Below are 23,212 nucleotides of genomic sequence, written 5' to 3'. Positions count from 1 at the left end.
TATTAAGAAATCGAATCAGATATGAAGGTGACCTGAAACCTAAGAGCAAGGTTTAAAGTATCGAAAAGATCGTAGCATGGCCATGTGATTTTAAGAGACGATCGCCCGAAATCGAATATTGTATCACTCTCGCTAATGTATTTTAGTGTAATTTAATGGAGAGACGTATCAAGATGTATCGTATCGGTTGGGTCAAATATAGATACATATCGGCTAGTATTGTATGGTATCGTGGGATACTTTAAACATTGCCTAAGAGCAATAAACTTAAAACAAACCATCGAAAACCATGTTAGGTTTGAAGAACAGAGAAATACATCTTAGCATTGGGAACGAATTTGAAGGAAAACAGGGGCAAAGCTAGGATTGAACATTGGGGTGGGGGGAATAATAAGTATTAATGCATTTTCACCACACATACTATAGCCCATGTAGAGCGGTTAAAAGCCCAACTTCCCACGGGGAGGTCTTGGGTTCGCATCCATCTGGCGGCACCTATATTAGTAATATTCCCCCCACCTTATATATAAACTCTTCGGATTCAAAAAAAAAAAAAAAAAAAAAGAGCAGAGCCATGTGATAAAGGAGAATATGAACCGGTCTAAACCAGTTCGGGTAGACCAATCAGGTCGGACCAATCCAAACTGGACCAAGTAAGGTCGGCGGAATAGAATAGTACTCCAATAGAATTGAACTGTTCGTATTCGAGCGATACTCAATCACTAGGATTCGCATTGCCGACTTACTAAAGTTTGAGTTCCAGTAAAACTCTTACCTAGAAAAGCTATAAAAAGGTATGACATCACAAGAGAAATGTACGTTGAATAGAACGATCATTATTCGTATTATATTATTATTATTCACTACTTTATTGTCTTCCTTAGTTGGATTCCTAATTAGATCGTCAAAATATTATTATTATTCACTACTTTCTTGTCTTCCTTAGTTGGATTCCTAACTAGATCGTCAAAGGTGAAAACTCAGCCTCCACGGTCGAGCTCATTCTTGCAGGTTCAACCGGTTGAAGGGACGAACAGGATTGTGCAGCAACACCATGTATATGTAATTGTTGTCCATCTTTCTCTGTTTTGGTGAAATAGTTATCCCTTCCTCCCATACATAGTTATCAATTGTGAGGAATTTTTTTTTTTTAAACTTTGGGTACCTCACTGTAATGACCTATATTACATTTCTCTTGTGATGTCATACCTTTTTATAGCTTTTCTAGGTAAGAGTTTTACTGGAACTCAAACTTTAGTCTTGTGATGTCATACCTTTTTATAGCTTTTCTAGGTAAGAGTTTTATTGGAACTCAAACTTTAGTAAGTCGGCAATGCGAACCCTAGTGATTGAGTATCACTCGAATACGAACAGTTCAATTCTATTGGAATACTATTCTTCTTGGAATACGACTTACTATTCCGCCGACCTTACTTGGTCCAATTTGGATTGGTCCGACCTGATTGGTTTACCCGAACTGATTCGGGTTAAACCGAACTAGTTTAGACCAGTTCATATTCTCCTTTATCACATGGCATTGTCCCTAGCTCGTTGATCTTTGGATCTTCACAAATTCAAACTGAACCAATCCCTTGAGGTTTGTATGGATTTTGTGAGACATTCATAATCTTTTGAACCAAATGCTCCATTATTGCAGATTTTCAAATTAACAAATTCCAAATTCTCAAAACCATCCATTCAGAAGTACACCGGGGGTTAACTCGGGGATAGTGTAGGGTCGATAAATATAATATATTTATTCACCGGCATCGGAAATGGGAAATGGAAAGTGATGGTAATACCGTAATAAGAAGTAAAATAGAGGTTGAATTTGGAGAATGAAAATTGGGGAAGAAGGCCTACCTAATTCCCACATTTTGAAATTTCACGATCAACGAGGCCAAGAGGCCCAACACATCAAATCCTGACTTCGTATTGGGGTTTGAAATAATGCGGTGACATGTAGATAAAAAAGTACAACCTCCAAACAAATCTGACGGACCAACTTAAGCATGACCCCACATAATCCACATCTGATGCAACTATATATTATTAAGAGGTAAAGAATTTGAATCTCCTGAGTACATAGGGCACGTTTGGTAACACCATGAAAGAAGGTTTCTAACATTACATTAGGGTACGGAACCGTGCTCTATTACATCTGTCTACTACATGTTTAGGAGAATCCGGATCTTCTCCCCGTCGGGGTAGCACAAAGTGCTCCCCATCAGTGGGCCCAAAAAAAAAAAATTTGGTAACGCATTTTTTTGAAAGAAGTGTTTTTCATCGTGGACACATTACATTTGTGGTAGCGTGGGGGAGCACTTGTGCTCTATTACATCGATGATCCGGACTACATGTTTAGGAGGCAAATCCAAATCTTCTCCACTAGAGCAGACCATCTCCCCATCCTCCTGCACTCACAGTTATAGTTGACATGGGTGCGTGAGAGTGGGGGATGTAGGATGGCCACTATGGGTGGAGATGATCTAAATAAGGGGTGTTAATTTATAGCTCGAATCGTTAAAATCGAATCACACCGGCCCATTATAGGTCGAACTGGCCCGAACCAAACCTTAATGGGTCGTAATTTGACAAAGGGTTGTGGAGCCCGCACCAACCCAAAATCGAACCACAACCCGTTTACAACCCGTTTTGTAATTTTACATTAAATAATATTTGAATCATTATATTACCATTAGATAGTTGGTATAGACAATTAAAAAAATTAAGCATGAATTCAAAGATCAAATAATCATTTTACTACTTAATATTTAAGTTCTTGATTTCTATAGAATGGGTTGGTATTTTTTAATGGAAATTGACCAATAGCAACTTTGCTTTTCATTAATTTTCGCTTTTGTTGTAGGATGCTTAATTGTTTTTTTTGTTTGTTTGTTTTTTTTTTTTTTCTTTTTCTAACACACCATAAACCGTTAGTCAACCTAAATCTAAACCGTTAGTTAGCCCAAATCCAAACCGCACCAAACCGAAACTAGCCCGAAATCGTTATTTTGCTAATTGACCCTGTTTGGACTAGTGTTTTTCATCGTGAAACCGTTAGGCCGAGCCCCAAACCGCACCGTTGACACCCCTAATCTAAATGATTAAAAAAAAAAGGCTTACCTTTGGTCCGCTTTATCAATGTTCAGAGGTGAAATATTTTTTCATCTAAATATGAGGTGTAGGGTCGTGAGGGGAGTATAGTCATTTATTCCTATGGATAGAAGTTCCAAACTCTACATTTGATGCTCGAGTTTTGTAGTTTTCTAAGAATACGAAAAGTGCATCTACTTACTTCCATCCTACATTACAAATACAAAAACATAAAAACACTATTTTTGTACGTTTCAAATATCAAATTTAAAGAATAGCAACATATCATCCATTGCAACCAAAGTGACAAGCACCTCTCACAGTCCTTACCAATAATGGTGTAAGATTTTAAACTTGAAAACATTAATTCGGGTGGGTTATCTTACCTAACCTCTCTAAAGAGAATGTCTAAGGTTAGATGTCAAGTTTCAATGGCGCCCGCACGTAACTCATTTCTCATGCAGATGGAGATATCTCAACTTAAATTAGGAGAAGACCTGAAAAAACATATGTAAAAGAAAGAAAGAAAAAAATTAGGAGAAGAAGAAATTAGCTTATTTATGTTAGGATACTTGGGAATTCAATGTGTTGTTGCCAAATCTAACGAATGAGCAAATTGTGGATTGAGGAACTGCCTCGAATGCCCAAGTTAGATCAAGAATCAACATCGTTTAAGTCACAGGGTTTTGGGGTTCAAGGTTTGGAAAGCTTGAATATAGTATGAAAAAAAAATGTGTATGTAGAAGTGAAGAGAGAAGATCTTGTTCAATATAAACCAATAGGCAATTCCCTTAGGGCCTGTTTGGTTAAGCGAATCCAGAGATTTCAAATCTCTGGATTCACAAATGGGAGATTTTCACCTGTTTGGTTGTGTGAATCCCTAGATTCATGAAATCTAGAGATTCACATTTTTACACTAAAAACGTGAATCTGTAGATTTATGGGTATGAGGTGAAACCCAGAGATTTCACCCATACTATCAAAGCGTTAAAGATTTGAACCATAATTCAATAAATATTTTTTTAGGATAAATCTAGAAATTTCATTTCAAAAATTCAAACTAACCAAACAGTTAATTTTACGAACCATGACTCTAGAGATTTGAAGTCTGTAGATTTGAAATCTCTAAATTTTTGAAATCTACAGACTCAAGTAACCAAACAGGCCCTATCGAATCTAGACGGTTCTTGAGCTTGTGACCACGTAAGATGTGCTATGATGAAGCGGAAATGTGTGACATGGAAAACTTCGTTCACACGTGCTAAGTATCGAGTGGGCTATTCGGACTTGTACGTACCGGGTCAAACCAGCAATCTATCTAGATGACACATGAACCGGGGTCTAAGATGCTTCATTTGCATTCATAATTCAATGAACCGAAACCCTTACATTTCAGTACTTGCTTGTCCAATGCTTCCTATTTAATTCAAGTTTCCATGGCTGTCTGTTATGAAAAGCAAATGGTGCAGGACCATGGATGAGTACATGGGGTACCAATTATTTGTTGTGTTTTTGAAACAAGGAAGATGGAACCCATGTATAACAACTAGTGTATATTAGAGGCCATTTTCATTTTGGTCATTGCCCCCTAAAATGATATTAATTCTATTGCAAACTCTTTTGAAGGAGACTTCGAGCCTTATAGATAGGATAGTTTGAACTAATTTATATGTAGGCATTTTGAAATTGTTAGGTTTTTTTTATTAAAAATCTATATTAAGTTTCAAAATTAGTTTTTGCATTTCTTTTATTTAATTATTTTGTTGTGTGGGACCCATGAGATAAGGGTGGTAATGATGCACCATGAGTAAAGGAGGCACTTCATGACCTTGGTTATGAGGCTCTTCATGACATTGGTCATGGGTCTTAAAGGTCTTGATCATGGTGATGAGATGGACTTACTTGAATGGTCGAATTACTCAAATTCTAACTCTTGACTTTCATTTCTCATTTCAACTTCATGACCATTCATGGCCATCATCATGAGTGGGGGTTAAGGTCTCTGAATGGGTTAAATCCTATTCATTCCAAAGAAGTGAATATGAGAGTTACTTCTCCAAGTAGTGGGGAGGTTAGGTCAATGGGGTTTATTCACATTAGTGAAGGAGGGACAAACCATTGATTCTCCATTAGTGGAGAATTGATTGATTCTCCCCTTGTGAGGAGGTGTGGTTTGGGCCTATATAAACCCAATCCTTCCTTGCATATTGTGTGCAATTGAAACACTCCTCACTCTCACATTATTTGTTTTACAAAGTTAATTTATTTCTTTGAATTTGTTTAAGTGTTGTGCTCTAGCTTTTGGCTCCTTGAAGGGACTAGAAGAACTATCTCATTTTCTAGTTGGAGGTTGTTTTATCTTGGAGGTGGTGGTGCGAAGAACCCTTGGTAGTAGGGTGCATCAATTACCTTAAAGACAACACTCAAGGTGTGACTCAACCTCATCGATCGGTGGTTCGTTCGGTTGTAACTTCAAGCTCTTCGAATTTGCTAAAGATCTTCATCTCTCAATTGTATTGCAATTTTATTTTTGTGTGCTTGAAGAATTTGTAATACAATTACCCCAACAGAAATTAATCTCTTTCATGGCAAAGATTTCCCATGACACCAAAATAGAAAATCACACTAACAACTCGTAACAAGAGTTTTATGGGTTCAAGTCTTCAACAAGACAACAAACATCTATGTACGAGTATGAAGTCAATTATTCGAATATCTTTGGAGTTAGGGGCTGTGGGCAACCCTATTGCATATCTAAGAATGAAAGTGTTAGGCGACAACCCTAACGGGTGGCTCAATTCCCAAAAAATCAACACTTTCACGTAGGAGGTCAAAGTTTAAATTCTCTCAGGACAAAAGATGAAGTCATGTTTTATATTTTGATAGCTATCTCATGATGATGTAGTCAAGGCACACAGAACTTGACCCGAACGAACCTCAATTCCTAGAAAGTCCCAGATGACCAATGAAAAAGGTTAGAAAATCAGCTTGAAATTCACCTCGAAAAATCCTCATTAGGATACGAGCAATTATCCTTTCTTGGCTTTCACTTCCATATTTCAAAGCTGAAAGCAAACCGGTCTCAAAAAAATGTCTTTAAATTTTGCTTTCTCGTGCACCCTCACATGGCTAAGGGACACATGTGATACCTACATTCGCTTTGAGGATAAACAAGAAAACAACATTAGGTTTTATTTAATAAAGGTCGTAAGTTATATCAAGTGGGCCCCAACGAACAAAACATTCCAAGCACGATTTGCCACTTGGCAAATTACATGGCCATAAAATTTGTGCACGCAGTTAGATTTCGATTTACCCCTAAATTTGGAATATAATAGAATTTTTTTAGTGTGATGTCCTTAGGGGACCACAAATTAATGTTGAGTCCCTTTAATGCAATAAATTACGTATGAATTTTAACCAAACTAACACTAAGTTATCCTTTAGTGTATTTAAATTTCAAATATAGATGGACCAAAATGCCTTCAGCTTTTTTAATATATTGTTTTTTTTTTTGATAATATATTGTGTTATATATAATTTTTTAATCATATAATTAATGCATAATGACAAAAAAAAAAAATTAAACCATCTATTAACACGGTTTATTAAATAATCTGGGGGGCACTTTGGTTCTTTCATGTTTGGAATTTGAATATACTTAACGGTGGCTAACGGTGTTAGTTTGCTTGTGATGCATACATAATATATTGTATTAAGGGGACCCAATATTATTTTATTGTCTACTAAAGAGACACACACACGTAAAAACTCAATATAATACAAACTTTAGAATGCTTCCTTGAACCTCTCCTCATATATTTAGGTTATTTAGTTGTGGGAGCTAAGGATCGTTCGAGTTAGATTAAAGCTTGGAAAAGTAGATGTTAAATATAATTTAAATATAAAGCAAAACTTTGCTCATAATCCTACGTGTTGTGTGTGTCTACCAACAAAAACAAAACAAAGTTTGTGTTTTGGGAGGGGGATAGTAATGCGATATGCATGAGAGCGTTAAGTCGTTAACGAGGACCCATGATCGCTTTTTATGAGGATAGATTGGTCATCAACTCACTTATCTACCCAATGTGAGAGCATAAGGTTCATTAAACATTTAAACCATTGATGGCTTTTTATGAAAAAACTATATTGTAGTCAAGGTGCATGTAAATTAGTTTCGATAAATTTAGTTTCAAAATAAAAAAAATAATTAAAAAAATATTTTAAAAGAACGAATTTTCTTAAATAAAAGAGCCAAAATTAAGAAGCACTCAAATAAAAAATAGCATTGAATACAAATTAGACATTTGACTATGGATCTTTTACACATAATTTGACATGTGAATTAAGTAGGGGAGGACTGAAACATGTTCTTAGGTATGGCAGCCCACCCACTAATGATATTTAATATTTAACATTCTATAATTCATTTGGAGAAATCCCTCCAAAAAAAATATCCCAACTCTCCATGATGTAGCATTATTTATTTGTTTCTATTTTGTAACAATTTATCTATTTCTTATTCTTGAAGCATAAAGTTAGGGTGGTAGCTATACCATTTTAAAATCAGATCAATTTATCTATAATCAACGACAAACACGACCACTTGGGGAGTTGTCTCAAACTCATTATCATGCAGTTTGATAGTCCGTATGTCCCAAATTTGAATTCATTTTGTTTTTCTATTATTATATAGGACAGTTGCGTGTTTTTTGACCTAAGCATAAGATCGCTACTAGTGATCTACAGACTATATTAGGCCTCAGATGGGGCTACACTGAGTGAATCAGTATTTGTACTGGTACATTTATAGGACTAATGCTTACATAGATCGAACTTGAAAGTTCGAATATTTCATTAAACCCATAACAAAAAAAAAATCAATAAAAAGTGAAAACTCTAGATTTTCCGGGTTTGGAATTTAATACCGATTCCTCAATTTCAATCGTTGACGAGTTGACTCGAATATGTACGATAAAAAACAGACGAACTCTGAAAAAGCGTTTACCTCACTCATTCAAAAGATGAAAGGAAGGGTATTATCGTTATTATGATTAAAAACATCGGGCGTTTATATACTCTCTTTCATGTCACGTAAGCTTCTCTGTGTTTGTTTTGTTTTTTCCAAATATTCCAATTTCAAATATCTGAAAACGTAGAAGTTGCATTCAAGACTTCCAAGTTCTAAGTGAGAGAGATCGAGTTTTCTTTGCATTTGTTGACTTGTGAACTCCTAATGGCGGAAGAGCGATCAAAATGATAAACAGGAGAAGCTCTTGATCTTCCTTCTTTCCTGTGTTGTTGTTGCTTCGTTGTTCCACAGCTCCCTCTATCGATTTCTCTATCTTTTACAAAGTCTATCACTACTATTGCTAGTGTTTCCATTTCCGATTGTTCTGTTGCTGTTTTTCAGTTTTGTTTGTTCCTTGCATTAATGGCGGTTATCTCAAGCTAAGCTGGAGCTGACAGCTTAGGTTTTTTCCCCCACAAAAAAGAAAAAGAAAAAGAAAAAAAAAACGCTTTTTTATGGCTTGGAAACTGATGCGGAGATCAGGAGGTTTTTTGCCTTTGTAGACAGCTTCGATTCGTAGGCGTTAGGAGAAATGCAGCTTCTTTAGTAGTTTTTTCCTGGTTTTTCAGACGATTACCGCAGGTCTTGAGTTTGATTTGGGATCTACATACAGGTCTTGTTTTCGGTTTGGTGAGAGGTGAGGAATTTCGTTTGCTGTCATGAAATTTCAGTTTTTTGAGTGTGTGGATGAAAAGATAGATTTTTGGTCGGAGGTTTCTCTGTTTTGACTTCTTTTTTGTTACTGGAGCTTAGATTCCGCAATGAACCGAAGTTTTAGGGCTGAGGAATCACGAATGTTGGCTTCCGTACAGCCGAGGCAGCCGGTGAGAAGGCTGGGGACGATGATGAAGGAAAAGGAAGAGGAGCTCGCGTTGTTTCTTGAGATGCGGAGACGCGAGAAGGAGCAGGATAACCTTCTTCTTCAGAACTCGGAAGAGTTCGACGCGCCGCTAGGTGCGATTCTTGTTCTCTTTTTCTTAGGCTTTTATGTTTCGAGGTCTTCGGTTGGCATTTTTGGAAGTTTTGCACTTAAAAGTTGAAGTTGCTCTTTAACTGATGGGAGGAATATCGAATGTTGAGCTTTCAATTTGGTCCATTAGTGAAATGCAGATTATTCTTGTCGTTGGACTTTTGTTGTCTGTGGTTAGAATAGCTACTCCAGATATTCTATTTTGCGAGGGAATTTATTTCTTCTTGCCTTTAAGCAAAGGGAATTTATTTCTTCCTAATTCGTCGTTGAGATTGTTGTTGTGGGATATTGTGACAAACTCTTCAAAGCTAACAAAATGTTGAGCAATTCCCGTAAATTTTATGTTTTCCTGATGTTGTTTTCATTTTCATTTCCCTTGTTTACAAACTCTCTGTTGCTGCAGGATCTAGACCTGACAATTCACAAATATTCAAGATTGTAACGCCTGCACCTGTGCGCAAGACTGGGGCTGATGAGTTCCTCAATTCAGACAATGATAAAAATGACTATGATTGGTAATGTGTAAACATCTTTTCAATTTTTAAGAACATTAACCCTTTTAATAGGGAAATTTAGACCGGGCAGATTATCTTATTGTTAGTGACTATTCTATGGTTGAGTAGTTGGTTACCATGTTGATACAAATAAAAGACAAGCTGCCTGCTGCTTAGATTTTTATTAACTGTGACTTACATGAGCTACTATATTGGAATGTTGTTTGATCTACCTGTTATTTATTAGATTGTCTTGATTTATCAAAAGAAGAATGGTCTCCTAGATGGAGTATTCTCAACTTAGTTCTGCTGCCTGTTGCATTATTGTTTGGGATTGACCACCGCTCTCTCTGGTTATAAGTAAGGGAAGTGAAGGGAAGTTAACTTAATTTCAAGAAAGAAAACTGAAAATTTTGTTGCTAACTTAATGTCTTATCAACTTTGGTGAACAAAATGTATTCATAATTCCCTTGCTTTATTGTATTTCTTGATTCGAATCCAAGGTCTATTTTGGGAAAAGTAGAGTGAAATTTTGTTATAACTCTTAACAAGTTTTTAGTTGTTCCAGTCATTGGAAATGATTAGAAAATTTTCAATTTAATTGTTTTTTTGAATTAATCTCGTTTCCCTTGCATTTGCTTCACTCCAATTAGATGGAGGTTATATAAATCATTTTTGCCATTAATCTTCATCTGTTAAGTTGTGAGTTGTTTAGTCTTCTGCTGCTTCCATTCTTATCCTTTTATCTCTTGTAATCTTCATGTCCAGTTTCTGCAGTCATGGATAGAGGAATGTGTTCCTTGAGGATCAATCCTTCCTATAGTATTCTTAAGAGTGCATTGGATGGGCTCCTTGAAACTGAACTAGTGTCATAAGTGTAGGCATTCTGACTTCTGGGAAGTCTTAAGATCTAGAAATCCTGATAAACAGTCAATACCACACTGCCTCTGTTATGTTCTCTTGAAATAATGGCCAGTTTTCGTGAAAGTTCTAATGATTTGAGTCTTCTTCTTATTGGAATGGAATTCTTTTCTTGTTCTCTTTCATTTGGAAATGCAACACTGGCAGCACAAAGTTGTAGTTCTTGTTGCATCGCTTGACTTTTCTCTATTTGCTTCTAAAGTCTGTTTTTTAAAGGCAAGATATGAACACAAAGTTATTATTTCTTGATTCTTTAGAAAACAATCATGCGATAGGCCTTTTTTCTCCTTAAGTCCATGATCCTTTTCTCCCTTTGTTTCTCTATGATCCCATGACAACTGGTGTCTGTTACTTCAGTGCTCCAAGCCTCTACTCAATATATAAGTCCTTTACATATGGAGTTGAAATTTGTGAATTCAGACCAAATGATGGTGTGTAACTAAAATAACTAACTAAGCCTTTCCTCTACAAATTGGGATCAGCCACGATGGTCATGCTCTGTCCTATCTCATCCATTAGTGTGCAAGTGATCTTTAGACTCTTTCAGAAAATAGAATTTATGTCTCACTGTCATATTTGCTGGCGTACCTTGTTTTTTTTCATCTTTTTGTGCTACTGATGGCTCAAATAACATTTCTGATTTTGTCATCCTCAACATACCTGCAGTTGCAGTTATTTTGTATGGTTGTTGCTTTTTTCTTTTGTAATTTTTTTTAATTATCTGAAACACTTGTATTTCTTGGAGATGGAAAAGGAGATGGCTTTGTTAAGTTTCAATATTTTCCTAGTTATTTGATGTCAATTTCTTATGCTTTTGAATTTTTTTTTATGCTTTTGAAATTTCTTATGTTATGGTTGCAAATGATGAAGTAGCTTTGCTGAGCATAAACTTTAAATGGATGATGTTAGCTTTAATGCTTGTGTCCTTTTTGAGCTTGGTATCTAAAGATCCCTTTGGAATTGGAATTCATTTGGTTTTGTTTGCAGGCTGCTTACACCCCCTGGTACCCCTCTTTTTCCCTCGTTGGAGATGGAATCACATAAACTGTTAACAAGTCAGATTGGAACTCCTAAAACACGTCCTGGTTCCTTGAAATCTAGGGTGAGTATTCTATTTAATTAACCTCTTGGATGCTTGATTTGTGACTTCACTTTAATCCTCAGAAACTGTCATTATAAAAGTTGCAAATGTTGGTATCATGAACTTGAACCTATCTCCCTACTTCCACTTGATGGAAAAACAGGTGGTGATATGGAAAAAGCATGGCTGCAGCTGATAAATTGAACATTTACATGTAGAATTTGCAAGGGAAGACACCATTTCTTTCATGGGCAGTATATTATGTGAGAGCCATAGAAACCTGACTACTGGAAGTCACAAATTGACCTACAACTACTAGGTCTTGTGAAACCCATCCATTCGAAGGTTGAAAGGGGGTGATTGGTGAGGGGGGGGGGATTCTTTGTTTGCATGTATGACAAAGTTGGGTCAGATTCGGTATAATGTCAGAATGATAGCATGAAATAGTTGACAAATCAACTTCAATTTTTGTATTTTCTCGCCTACTTCAGAATTTCTATTCTTACTCGATTTCTTTTTCAGCAAACTAAGATGCGAAGATCATACCAAACAATTTTTTCAAAATAGAGATCACTCGCAAAATTGAAATATAAGTCGATACCAAATCAGGCCTTTATATGTAATTATCTGGAATGACACTCAGAAAAGGGGGGGGGGATGAGATGGTAAACTCCAGAGTGCTGAAATCAGTGGATGAGTACTTAGTGAGGGATATTGGTTTAGTGCTATAAAGAAGGGAAATTTGAGAAAAAAATTACAGATTATTTCTTTTTTGTGATGAATGCATCCCTTTATGCTGTCGTCGTGGAATGACGGAATGCATTATGACTTATTTAATGTGGTTGAATAGTTGAATCTGGAAAACATAAATTTATCCGAACTCCATTATATGCTGAGTTAGAATTTAATTAATAGGTTAATTTTTCTAAAGTTTTCAAATTCATAATTTTGTTCAGATTTTCCAAGGAAATACGTTGTTGAGAGTTGAGACTTTTTCTTCTTGTTATTGCAGAATTCTTTCATAACTTTGAAGTCAGTTTCTTCCTGATTTTGTTGCAGTTAGCAAATTCGCAGATTGAGCCTGCACCAAGGGGCAATTCCTTGTCTAGGCAACCAATTTCATCCCCTGGGTTGAACTCTACTACTTCAGGAATTCGAAGGCCTTCCTCATCTGGAGGGCCAGTTTCAACTGCATCAAGACCTCAAACACCAACTGGACGACCAACATTAACAGCACCAGCAAAACCCTCAAGATCTTCCACACCTACTTCGCGGACTTCTGTGCCTTCCTCGAAGTCCACGGCTCCTGCAAGATCTTCAACACCTACTTCACGGACCACCTTGCCTTCCTCCAAGTCCACGGCTCCTGCAAGATCTTCCACACCTACTTCACGGACCACATTGCCTTCCCCCAAGTCCACAGCTCCTGCAAGGTCTTCAACCCCTACAACAAGATCTGTGGCTAGATCTTCTACACCAACAGCAAGACCCACTGTACCAGCGTCAAAGCCCATATCAAGGTCGGCAACACCAACTCGTAGAACGCCAACTGCAACAAGTGTACCAAAGGTCTCTGCTCCTCCTGGACGATCTTCTTCAGTTACAAAGTCAGCTCCCATGACAGCAACAAAGCCAGTGCCATCACGTGGCAGTTCTCCAACTGTAAAATCTAGACCATGGAAACCCTCAGAGATGCCTGGATTCTCCCTCGATGCTCCCCCAAATCTGAGGACATCACTCCCTGAAAGGCCAGTTTCAGCCTCTAGGGGTAGACCTGGAGCTCCCACTGCTAGGTCATCCTCTGTGGATGCTGGTTCCAATGGAAGACCAAGAAGGCAATCGTGTTCTCCTTCAAGGGGACGAACTCCAAATGGTGGTATCCATACCAGTGGAAGCTCTGTTCCTGCAGTAAGTCGATCACCCTCTAATGGTAGTGATGATGTGAGCCCTGTTGTAATTGGAACGAAGATGGTCGAGAGAGTAATAAACATGCGGAAACTGGCACCTCCAAAACGAGATGACCCACGCTCTACCCAAAATAACTCTGGAGGGAAGTCATCATCTTCCCCAGATAGTTCTGGATTTGGAAGAAATCTCTCAAAAAAATCCTTAGACATGGCTTTGAGGCATATGGTATGTATCTCCTTTCTACTTGCTTGTTTCCATTTTCTTGCATAGGGAAACTTAGGACAATGGGGGTTGGAAGAAAGACTGGTCCACTCATGCATTTCATGTAGTTAGGATTCCCCCCCTAAGTTGCTGTGCACAAAAAGGACAAGAACCCGGGTCAGATTTAGCTTTCTGGAGTATTCTGATATATCTTAGGGGTAACATTTCCATTTCTGTTTTTATTTGTCTGTCCTTGGAGTATTTTATTCGATTTTAAAGTCAAATTATCCTTACAGCCAAATTTCCCATACCACAGATGCACCATGGGTGAACATTGTGGTGCACTTTGAGGGTGGAGTAATTGTGATTTCCTCATTTTAAGTGACAACTACCACCATGAGATACCCTGCATTTTACATGCTTTTAACGGATATAATCAGATGTTTAAAATAGGACATGTGGCTTTGTCTCCTTAAAATACAACTTGACAGTTTTTCTTAGATAGATCCATCAGACTAAGAGCTAAGCAATTGTTTGTCTATTTTATAATCTCATGTTTTCCATGATCAGGATATAAGGCGAAGCATTCCAGGAAACTTACGCCCATTGATGACAAACATCCCAGCTTCTTCTATGTATAGTGTCAGATCAGGGACCACAAGAAGCAGGACAGTTAGTGTATCAGATTCTCCTCTTGCCACAAGCAGCAACGCTAGTTCAGAGCAAAGTGTCAATAACAATCTGCTTTGCTTAGATGGGAGTGAAGTAGATGATGATCTTAGTAGTGAAAGAGTTGGTCGATGTTCTCCTGCAATTCAGCATGGCAGGTGATTCTTTGGCAACAGTTTTGTGCACTGCCTGAAGGTATCCCTCATCGTCATTGTTTTAATTGGAAACTCAACCTCTAGAAAGTCAATTGTCTTCACAAGTTTCTGACTGAAGACTTGCTTTCATGGTTTCTGTAAAGTTTATCTGGTAGGTTAGCTGATTAATTATAGTTTTCAACTTCTCATAGGCTTTTGTAATATTTAGGAAGCTGTTTAGGTATATGACCTATATCTCTCTACATCCATCATTAGGTACTGTTTTCCTTATTCATACAAACTGTTGCTAATGTTGGAACTGGAAATTGAATCAGGTTTCTTTTTCATTTCTACATGTTGCGTTTTAAGGGCCTGTTTGGTGTCAATTCCCATTCTTATTTCTGATGTTTTTCATTTTTTGTTTTTACGTGTTTGATATCTATTTTAAATTTTATTTTTTTTGTTTAAAAGAATAGAAAACCCTCCAAAATCCATATTTGACTTTTTGTCTATTACAGATTATGGGTTAAAAAATTCATTATGTTCATTTATGCACAAATGAATTAAAATTCAAATGTATATTGAGGGTATAGTAAACACACATTCTTTATACAAAACCCTATGATTTCACCTTTGTCTCACACCCAAACCCTAACATTCTATTCTCATTTTCTATCATTTTTTTTTAAGTTTTACATTACAAACTTATTTTTCATTCCATAATTTGTTCTGGACAAAAGTTGTCAAGTCATATTTTATCCTGTACTTATTTCTTTTAAATAGGTAAAATAAAGAATGAGAATTGATACCAAAAAAAGCCCTAACTATTCTGATAGTGGCTTCATGGCACATACAACCTTCAAGCCTATGGAAACCTATGCGTAAATTGATATTATATATACATCTATGTTTTTTATTTCTTCAGCAGTTATGAGCTTTTTGTTGGAAGTTGGAACTATAGTTAACATGATATTTTTTTTAATCCTGGTTTACATTTTAGAATTAAATTATTAAGTTCAACAATTTGTGGTAGGTTTATATGATTTTCCTCCATTTTGACTGATTCCATAGAATTCATTTGAATTAATCTTGTTTTAATATTACACGTTGACATAATGGGTGGAAGTGGAACACATATCTGCATTTCCCTGGGTAAGGATAACAATGATGTTGTCAGTTCACTCGTCTCCTCTTCTATCATTAGAGGAATGGAAGAAAAAAAAAAGTCTAAAACTATAATCTTCTGCACGTTCCCCCATGTGGGTAGGTCCCACTGGTAGATAAATCATATCACAACAAACCATTCTTTCCTTCTTCCATGATCCAAGTCTCTCACCTTAGATTATGGCCTTGAATGTGTTGGTTGTTAATTTTGTTTTGTCATACGTGCACGTTAATTATGAGATTTCTTTAACTGCTCAAGAATTTGGAGTACTAATTATTGGTTCTTAAACACCTCAAAGAGTAGATCTTGCAATCGTTTGGAACCCCTCAGATCAGATGAGGCTTCGAAATTGGTGATATGAAAGAGTCATCCCTAGGATTCTCTCTTAGATTGCGACTTCTCTTAGAGGATCAGTTTATTTGGATTTATGCAACTCTCTTGGGATTCATTTTGAACAACAGACAGGGAAATTGCTGGTTCTCAGATTAGTCTGCTATTTGTAATTGTTAATTGTAGTGGGTGGGTCTCACTACAATTTGCGTCATAGGTGGCGGCAAGACGGTTATGTAGTCTAAGATAACTATCCTTCTATTTAGTTGAGTCTAAGCATGATTATAATATTCCTCTTTTGGATGAATATAAGGAAACTCTAATTCGGGAATTAGGGTTGAAGAAGAATATTATAAATAGAGGGATGGAATACCAAACAGAGTACCACTGATATTGAATACTTTCCTATGCTCTTCAAATTCTCCAAGCTAATCTTGAATCTCCATCTGGTTCGCTGATTTGAAAGTGTGGAAATAATATACAGAGTACACAAGCTAAAAGAAGAAAAAGAAAACGCAAAGAGACACATCCAGTGTCCAGATCAATTGCAGAACATCACTAAAGTAAAGGATCTAGAACTCTTTCTTTTATGATTTCAATTAACAGTAATGAATCCAGACAACTTATGGCAAGGATGGTTGAATCCAAATTACTTCCTTATTCTTCTTTTTTGGAGTGAAACACACCATGGTTTTTTGGAGTGTTAGGGAGGGTGGGTGGAAATTACCTTGCACAGGAATGATTGTGAACTGGAATGCTCCCTGGCTGGTTTCCCTTGTTCTTTATGGAAGTAGTCCATAACTGAACCTAACATTGAATATCAAACTCCTCACAGGGCAATCTGTTGATAAGTTTATTATGTCTAGAATCTAGATCATTGAGGAAATATTTGAGTTACATTTTCTACCCACAAAGATAGAGAATTGTAATTGTACTTCTCTCAAACTCCTCAATCATGTATTTAAGAGGGGCTTTATCTCTGATCAACTTGTTAGTACTCAGAGCCGAACCTCCCTCTTAAATGTGAGAGAAATTGATAGAAGATTCAAACTTGAAATATTTAAAATTAAACATTCCTCGCTAATAAATGGCTGATCCTTATAGGCTCCAACAGTCTATAAATGTAACTGTGCAACAATGAATTGAGCCAACCCCCCTCTTAAATATGAGAGAAATGGATAGAGGATCCAAACTTGAAATATTTAAAATTAAACATTACTTGGCTAATAAATGGTAGATCCATATAGGCTCCAACAGTTCATAAATGTAACTGTAATATCCAACAATGAATTGATGTTTTACACATTCTAACTCAATTTGGTGCACCAAGCTTCAATGCTATGCATTTAATGCACAACATGTGCTGCCGACGATCAAGATCAAATCTCGACCGAGATTTTGATCTCGACAGTCCATTTTGTTAGTGTTAAAAACTGATGGTCAAGATCGAAATTTGATCTCGACCGTCTGCAGCACAGTGTTGCGCATTAACTGAAATTCAATAAAGAAGCCCATTTAAAAAGTCAGAACTGGTGCTAGGATATTAGGCTTAGGAGGGGGGAGATGAAAGAACGAAAAGAAACGAGAAAAAATAATTTGCTGAACAACTTCTTTCTGTATGGTTTTACATTTAACACAGTAAAAAATGACAAGAAAAGCAAAAAATGTTTATTCTCTGATAATTACCATGTTCTGAACATTCTTCTGTTTTTACGAACTGATGATTGCTGATTCTTTGCACTTGGATGTCCTAGGCTGCCCCACCACCCATGCTTCTCACGAGGGTGATGCAGGGGTAAAAACCAATTTGCTGATTGCCTGGAAAGCAAGACTTGCTTTGCCTCTAGAGTAACTAGAGCTTGAAAGATCGTCCAAGGCCTGCCAGTAACTTCCAAAATTTTGTCTCAACTCCCATTAGAGGAAAGTTCAAAGAAAGAAAAAGAAAAAAAATGCCATTCATCCCATTTGTCATCAATATGGCCATCTTCCCTCAATACCAAGATCATTTCCCTCAGAAAAGATGGAGGGATTTTTTTTGCTTGTCCTGTTTCCATTTAGGCATCTTGTAGAAGGCTTCCTTTGTCATCCCAAACTTCTCTTGAAACTCTTCATGAGATAAATATGCCTATACACCATCAGATAATAGAGACATTCAGGAAGTAGCCATTTGCAATATTCATTAATAGCCATTCTATGGTGGCTCTACAACGTTAAGAGGAAAAGGAGGGAGAGGTGGAGAAGAGAGCGTTGTACCTCTCTTTTAGTCACATTGATGATTGTCACTGGATTGTCGGAAGTCACTTTTAATCGTTCATATGGGAAAGTTTCCAATTCCTCACTAATTTCAGTTTCATCAACCTTCATGAGACTCACTTTCTCCAAGGAACTTGGCTCTTCCACTTCTACAGATACTGAGGACCCATCTGTGAAAGTATTCCAGTCATGAGTTGTTGATACAAATAAACCAGCAAAATAGAAAATGTTAGTTGGGCCAAGAAGACAAGAAACTATCTACCCTTGTGGGTGTGGCAAGGTTGCAGAAAGGGTCTTGCCTACCAGCCAGTGACCCACTTTATATGTGATGGAATGGACCAGCTAATTCTGTTTCCAACAAGGCGAATATGACATTTGAAACTAACACTTATTTCCTCTGTAAAAATCTGGAAAAAGTATCATTACCAGCATTATCGTGATCGGAAGAAGCTGATGGGAAGAGTTCTCTGGCTATTGGAGTTGTGCTAGAAAACTGGAGGTTCGTTGATGCCTCAAAATTTGAACCTGAGCCAGGAGTTGCAGGCGACATGCTTCTTCTAAGTCTGTCAGAACTAACAGTCTGAGTTGCAGGAGACATGCTTCTTCTAAGTCTGTCAGAACTAACAGTCTGAGTTGCAGGAGACATGCTTCTTCTAAGACTGTCGGAACTAACAGTTTGATTTGCAGGAGAGACGCTTCTTCTAAGCCTGTCGGAACTGACAGTCTTTTTTTGGAAGCGTTCTGGATAAGAACCAGAGTACTTATCATCTGCTTTCCAGGTACCTCTTTGAGGAGACTGCAAGCAGAAATGGTTGAGTCATTTATGAATAATGTAACATCACAGCCAGAGAATGAGATTACATCTTGTAGTATCATCAATTCAAGGGGGAAAAAATTAAAATATGCTTGCACAACTGGAGAAATCATTTCCATATAAACTTTTATCTGCAATACCTTGGACAATTAGAGACGATATTCACATAATTGACATCTAGAGGGGCAATACTGACTCATAAGATATTCTATTTTTCATTGAGTTCTCTCAAAATCTGTGATTAAGCAAATAATTTTTCACAAAGAGATCTGCATGGACCTTTGCAAACACTCCCGTCAATAATGCAGGATGATAAAGATTAAGAATATAACTCAAGAATTAATTTTGTTAGTCATTCAAATGTTTCAAGCTTGATGCAGTAAAATATGATAATAAGCCAGAGCACACCAAGCAGTACTTCCATAAGAGTAGGGGGGAAATTGAAGTTCAGTGATGACAATAAGAAGAAATAAATACAATTACTTACTTCCATTTTTTGCATCTGTCCTTTCAAAAAGGCAAGCTTCCTCTCAAATGAATTACCATGCATCTAAAAGGCAAAAGCAAGAGATCAATGTACAATAAAACACACACACACACAAACACACAAATTAGATAATGAGGAATGATACACTTACACGTGTCTTTGAAGAATCCCATGCAAAGAACCGTGTGAAAAAACATGGTTCATACCCTTCTGAAATGACATATATAGGAATGTCCAAATATGGTCCTTCAGCAAGAATGTCTGTCTCGAGGAACTTCTGTAAGTTACATGAGGACATATATGTAAACAGAGTGCAAACAGACAGGAAATTAAGATCAACCTGCTTATCTGTCCATCTTAATCACATGTAGTGTCTTTTACTGCCCAAATATTAACCATAGCCATTGCCGATGCTTATGACCAGACTGCTAAAAGTAGAGCCTTGTCTCAAAATTGGGATGAGAACTGTCTTAAGGTAATAAAAAATAAGCAAAAGTTATCAAAAAATTATCAAGATTAGTAGGATTGTCTTATTGTCTGGATTGGGAACAGCCCATGGAAGTGACCATTCTCTGACAATCGGGATCATGTATGGTTGGGAATGGCTTAATTTACAATTACATTGCCTACAGATTTAAAGATACCAAACAGTCCCTCTGGAAAACAATGTTAAGATAACGAGAGAACAAAATAAAGTCTAGAATATTTATTACCATCCCAAGAGAAAGAGCATGTTGTTTTGATCTAACATTTGCATGGCGCCCTATCCAGACATAGATTTCACTATGGCAATCCAGTACAAATACATCCTCAGTAGTCAAATCATCCTGATTGAAGTTGAAGATCTCTTTTACCTGTAAAATTTTGTATGACAATGTAAAAATTTAAGAGCCCAACAAATGTTGGTTCAGCGTCTTAAAAAATGCCCTTGTATAATAATGACTGACAACTCGTGTTAATTTTGTTTTTAAATCACACTATCTTGAGAATGAGTATGATCTGATTTCGGAGCTTTATTTTGTTAAATTATTGAAAAGCAAGAAGAATTAAATTCTACCAAAGAGTCAGTACATGGAAAGTGGAAAACTTATTCACTCCTGAAATCAGCATTTGAATCTGAAACATAATGTGCTAGCACCCAAAAATATTTTATTTATCATCAAGCCCCAAATCAACTGTCAATATCCGGGTGGTGCAGAAGGCTGTACCTAGGTTCTCGGTGTAGGAAACTATAGCTAATAATAGGTAGTAACAAAATCAAATTAGGAGCAATATTCTGAAAATCCAATGAGTCATAGAGAATTACTAGTTATCTTTCTTATTTTATGAGACCTAATTTATACTACTCGACTGCATCTGCGTTATATTTTAACTTCTCCTAAGTTGGGATAGCAAAGAAATATGGGAACCAATAAAAACATGTAAACCATATTTACCTTGAAATCATCTGAGCAAATTGGAATCCGACAAGGTACAGCACAACCACAGCCAGCCATTAGAAATGTTGCTGAGCCAAATCTTTCAGGGAACAAGAAAAATTGAAATGAAGGAGTTCACCTTCTGTGGAGGTACAAGTAAACAAATGTGGGTCATCTTCATATCTTTTGGTCTCTTTTTCCCTTGGGTACTCTGCCTTACCACCAAGTGCATTCCAGAAATCATCAGGTTCACTGCCTTCCCTAACTGATACAGGTCGCCATGTGAGCTGCAATACCATTAAAATTGGGGGGGGAAATTGGATTATACAGAAAAATTGGAGATCATACAGGAATGTGTTAATAGATTTCTAGTCTTAAGAAATTAGGTTCATAAAAGTTCATGATTAACACATTAACTGTTTCTTGTTTCTTTTCTTGCAAACACATTCTGAGTGATATGAGCTCTGTTTATTGATGAGAATTAATTCTAATTAAAATGCTCATCAATTGTTAAAGAGGAGATACTTGTGTAAATAAGTACTTATGAATGAACTACAAGCCACTGAAATACAAGAAAATGTGAGGCAGAGGCATTGAGGTTTCAAGTAAGTGGATTCAGCTGCACAAATGTATTTAAAGCCATAGAAAATGTACACAGAGGCGTTAAGGACTCAAACAAGTGGATTAAGCTGCACAGATGTATTTAAAGCCATGGAAAATATCATAAGGCTATACTCAGTACATGAGACTCCTGCACTGCAGAGCCTAAGGAGGGGCACACATATGCAGCGCGATCCCACTGTTTGTGGAAAGGTTGTTGAGTAAGTTTTCATGAATACCTGGTGACTTGATCAATTAAACCTGGTCAGGGTGACTCATCGTTTTTTCTTCAATATTCTATATAAAATTAGAAAACACCACCAAAAAAAAAAAAAGAGAACGTATTCAACTACATTTGAAATTTAAAACCGTTACTTTTTTTTTTTTTTTTTTTTTAATTCTTAAAATACTCAAAAGAAATTAATACTTTACCCATCCCATCTCCTCAAGGACCACCACAGTATATATATATATATATATATATATATATATATATATATATATATATATATATATGGTTTAAGCATAGATTTGTAGTGGAAACATAAATATGTGTGTGTGTGTGTGTGTGAGGGGGAGAGAGAGAGACATTGTACTACTAGCTCTTTGAGCTTTGAGAACCCCAACATCATAGCAACTAATAATTCCCAAAAATAAACCAGACTCATGAGAGGGATGACTTTTTGTAAAGCTTTAACAGAAAGGAGAGAGAGAGAGACATTGCACTATTTAGTTCTTTGAGCTTTGAGAACCTCAACATCAAATCAACTAATAGTGCTCAAAAATAAACCACACTCATAAGAGGGATGACTTTTTGTAAAGCTTTAACAGAAAGGTGGTTTGCAGTTGTGAGACCTGAACCACAACCATAGCTTCCTTCGCACAAACCAGTCTCTATGATCTACTTCTCCTTAACCAGCTAAGCAGCTAAGCAGCTAATTGGCTAGAAAACTACAGGAAATCAAGAGCAGATGAAGCATGATTTCGTACTTCGATATATGCCCGCACAAGGTATTACATTTCGGTACTGGGCGAAATGAAATTCACACCGAAATCAAAATTTTCAGATTTCACCAAAATTTCGGTCAAATTACGCTGAAATCTTGAAAATTCCTAGGGACTGTGCCATATAGGGCTTATGGCTATGGATATGGATATGGTGGAGCATATGGTGGTTTATTTGCTAACTGTAGTAGCATGTCTTTATATGTGTATAGAGATGGATCAAGTGTATCATTTGTGTATTCCATCTTTGGATATCCATAGGACTAGCACAACCAGTTATGCCAGTAACAGACTATATGGATAACTTGATCTGTATCATGTTATGGCAATGCTTATGTCCAGTATTTAGAGTGCTCCTCCATGACCCAAGAGATGGATTCAACCCAACACATACTTGTATGTTGATTATACTTAATGTATTTGTTGTTGCATTTTAATGAAATCTTGTGTGGTCTTGCATAATATCCATATTTATATTGGTTAAATTCATGTTCCAGACTTCCAGTTTCTCCTGCATATAGCAAAACATGTGCCGATCAGGATCATTTCTTTGGGAGTGTTCTAGTGTGTTTGTTGGCCTCAAATTAGGCTGGAC

At 36.7% G+C, this 23,212-nt stretch overlaps 2 protein-coding genes across 2 annotated transcripts in view; one reads left to right on the top strand and one right to left on the bottom strand.

Moving 5' to 3' along the window:
• The first annotated feature begins 8,221 nt into the window (after positions 1 to 8,221).
• Positions 8,222 to 14,898, top strand: LOC149008209 (flocculation FLO11-like protein). Its single transcript, XM_089165975.1, has 6 exons — positions 8,222 to 8,804; positions 8,921 to 9,121; positions 9,541 to 9,652; positions 11,540 to 11,654; positions 12,693 to 13,766; positions 14,313 to 14,898. The coding sequence occupies exons 2-6, from the start codon at positions 8,929 to 8,931 to the stop codon at positions 14,571 to 14,573; spliced, it is 1,755 nt and encodes a 584-aa protein (XP_089022101.1). The 5' UTR covers positions 8,222 to 8,804; positions 8,921 to 8,928; the 3' UTR covers positions 14,574 to 14,898.
• A 1,864-nt stretch (positions 14,899 to 16,762) lies between these two features.
• VLN1 (villin-like 1) overlaps positions 16,763 to 23,212 on the bottom strand; it is a 40,990-nt gene continuing 34,540 nt past the window's right edge. The window contains exons 16-23 of the mRNA XM_089165667.1: positions 21,152 to 21,299; positions 21,031 to 21,041; positions 20,308 to 20,448; positions 19,746 to 19,871; positions 19,595 to 19,657; positions 18,720 to 19,089; positions 18,294 to 18,463; positions 16,763 to 18,165 (exon numbers count right to left, since the gene is read on the bottom strand). Coding sequence (XP_089021793.1) covers positions 18,052 to 18,165; positions 18,294 to 18,463; positions 18,720 to 19,089; positions 19,595 to 19,657; positions 19,746 to 19,871; positions 20,308 to 20,448; positions 21,031 to 21,041; positions 21,152 to 21,299 — 1,143 coding nt within the window. The 3' untranslated portion in view covers positions 16,763 to 18,051. The remainder of the gene's footprint in view (positions 18,166 to 18,293; positions 18,464 to 18,719; positions 19,090 to 19,594; positions 19,658 to 19,745; positions 19,872 to 20,307; positions 20,449 to 21,030; positions 21,042 to 21,151; positions 21,300 to 23,212) is intronic.

Source organism: Hakea prostrata, chromosome 8, assembly GCF_041222555.1.
Source record: "Hakea prostrata isolate BN-2017 chromosome 8, UWA_Hpros_2, whole genome shotgun sequence".
NCBI classification, from domain to species: domain Eukaryota; kingdom Viridiplantae; phylum Streptophyta; class Magnoliopsida; order Proteales; family Proteaceae; genus Hakea; species Hakea prostrata.
This window is presented reverse-complemented; position numbering and strand designations above follow the sequence as displayed.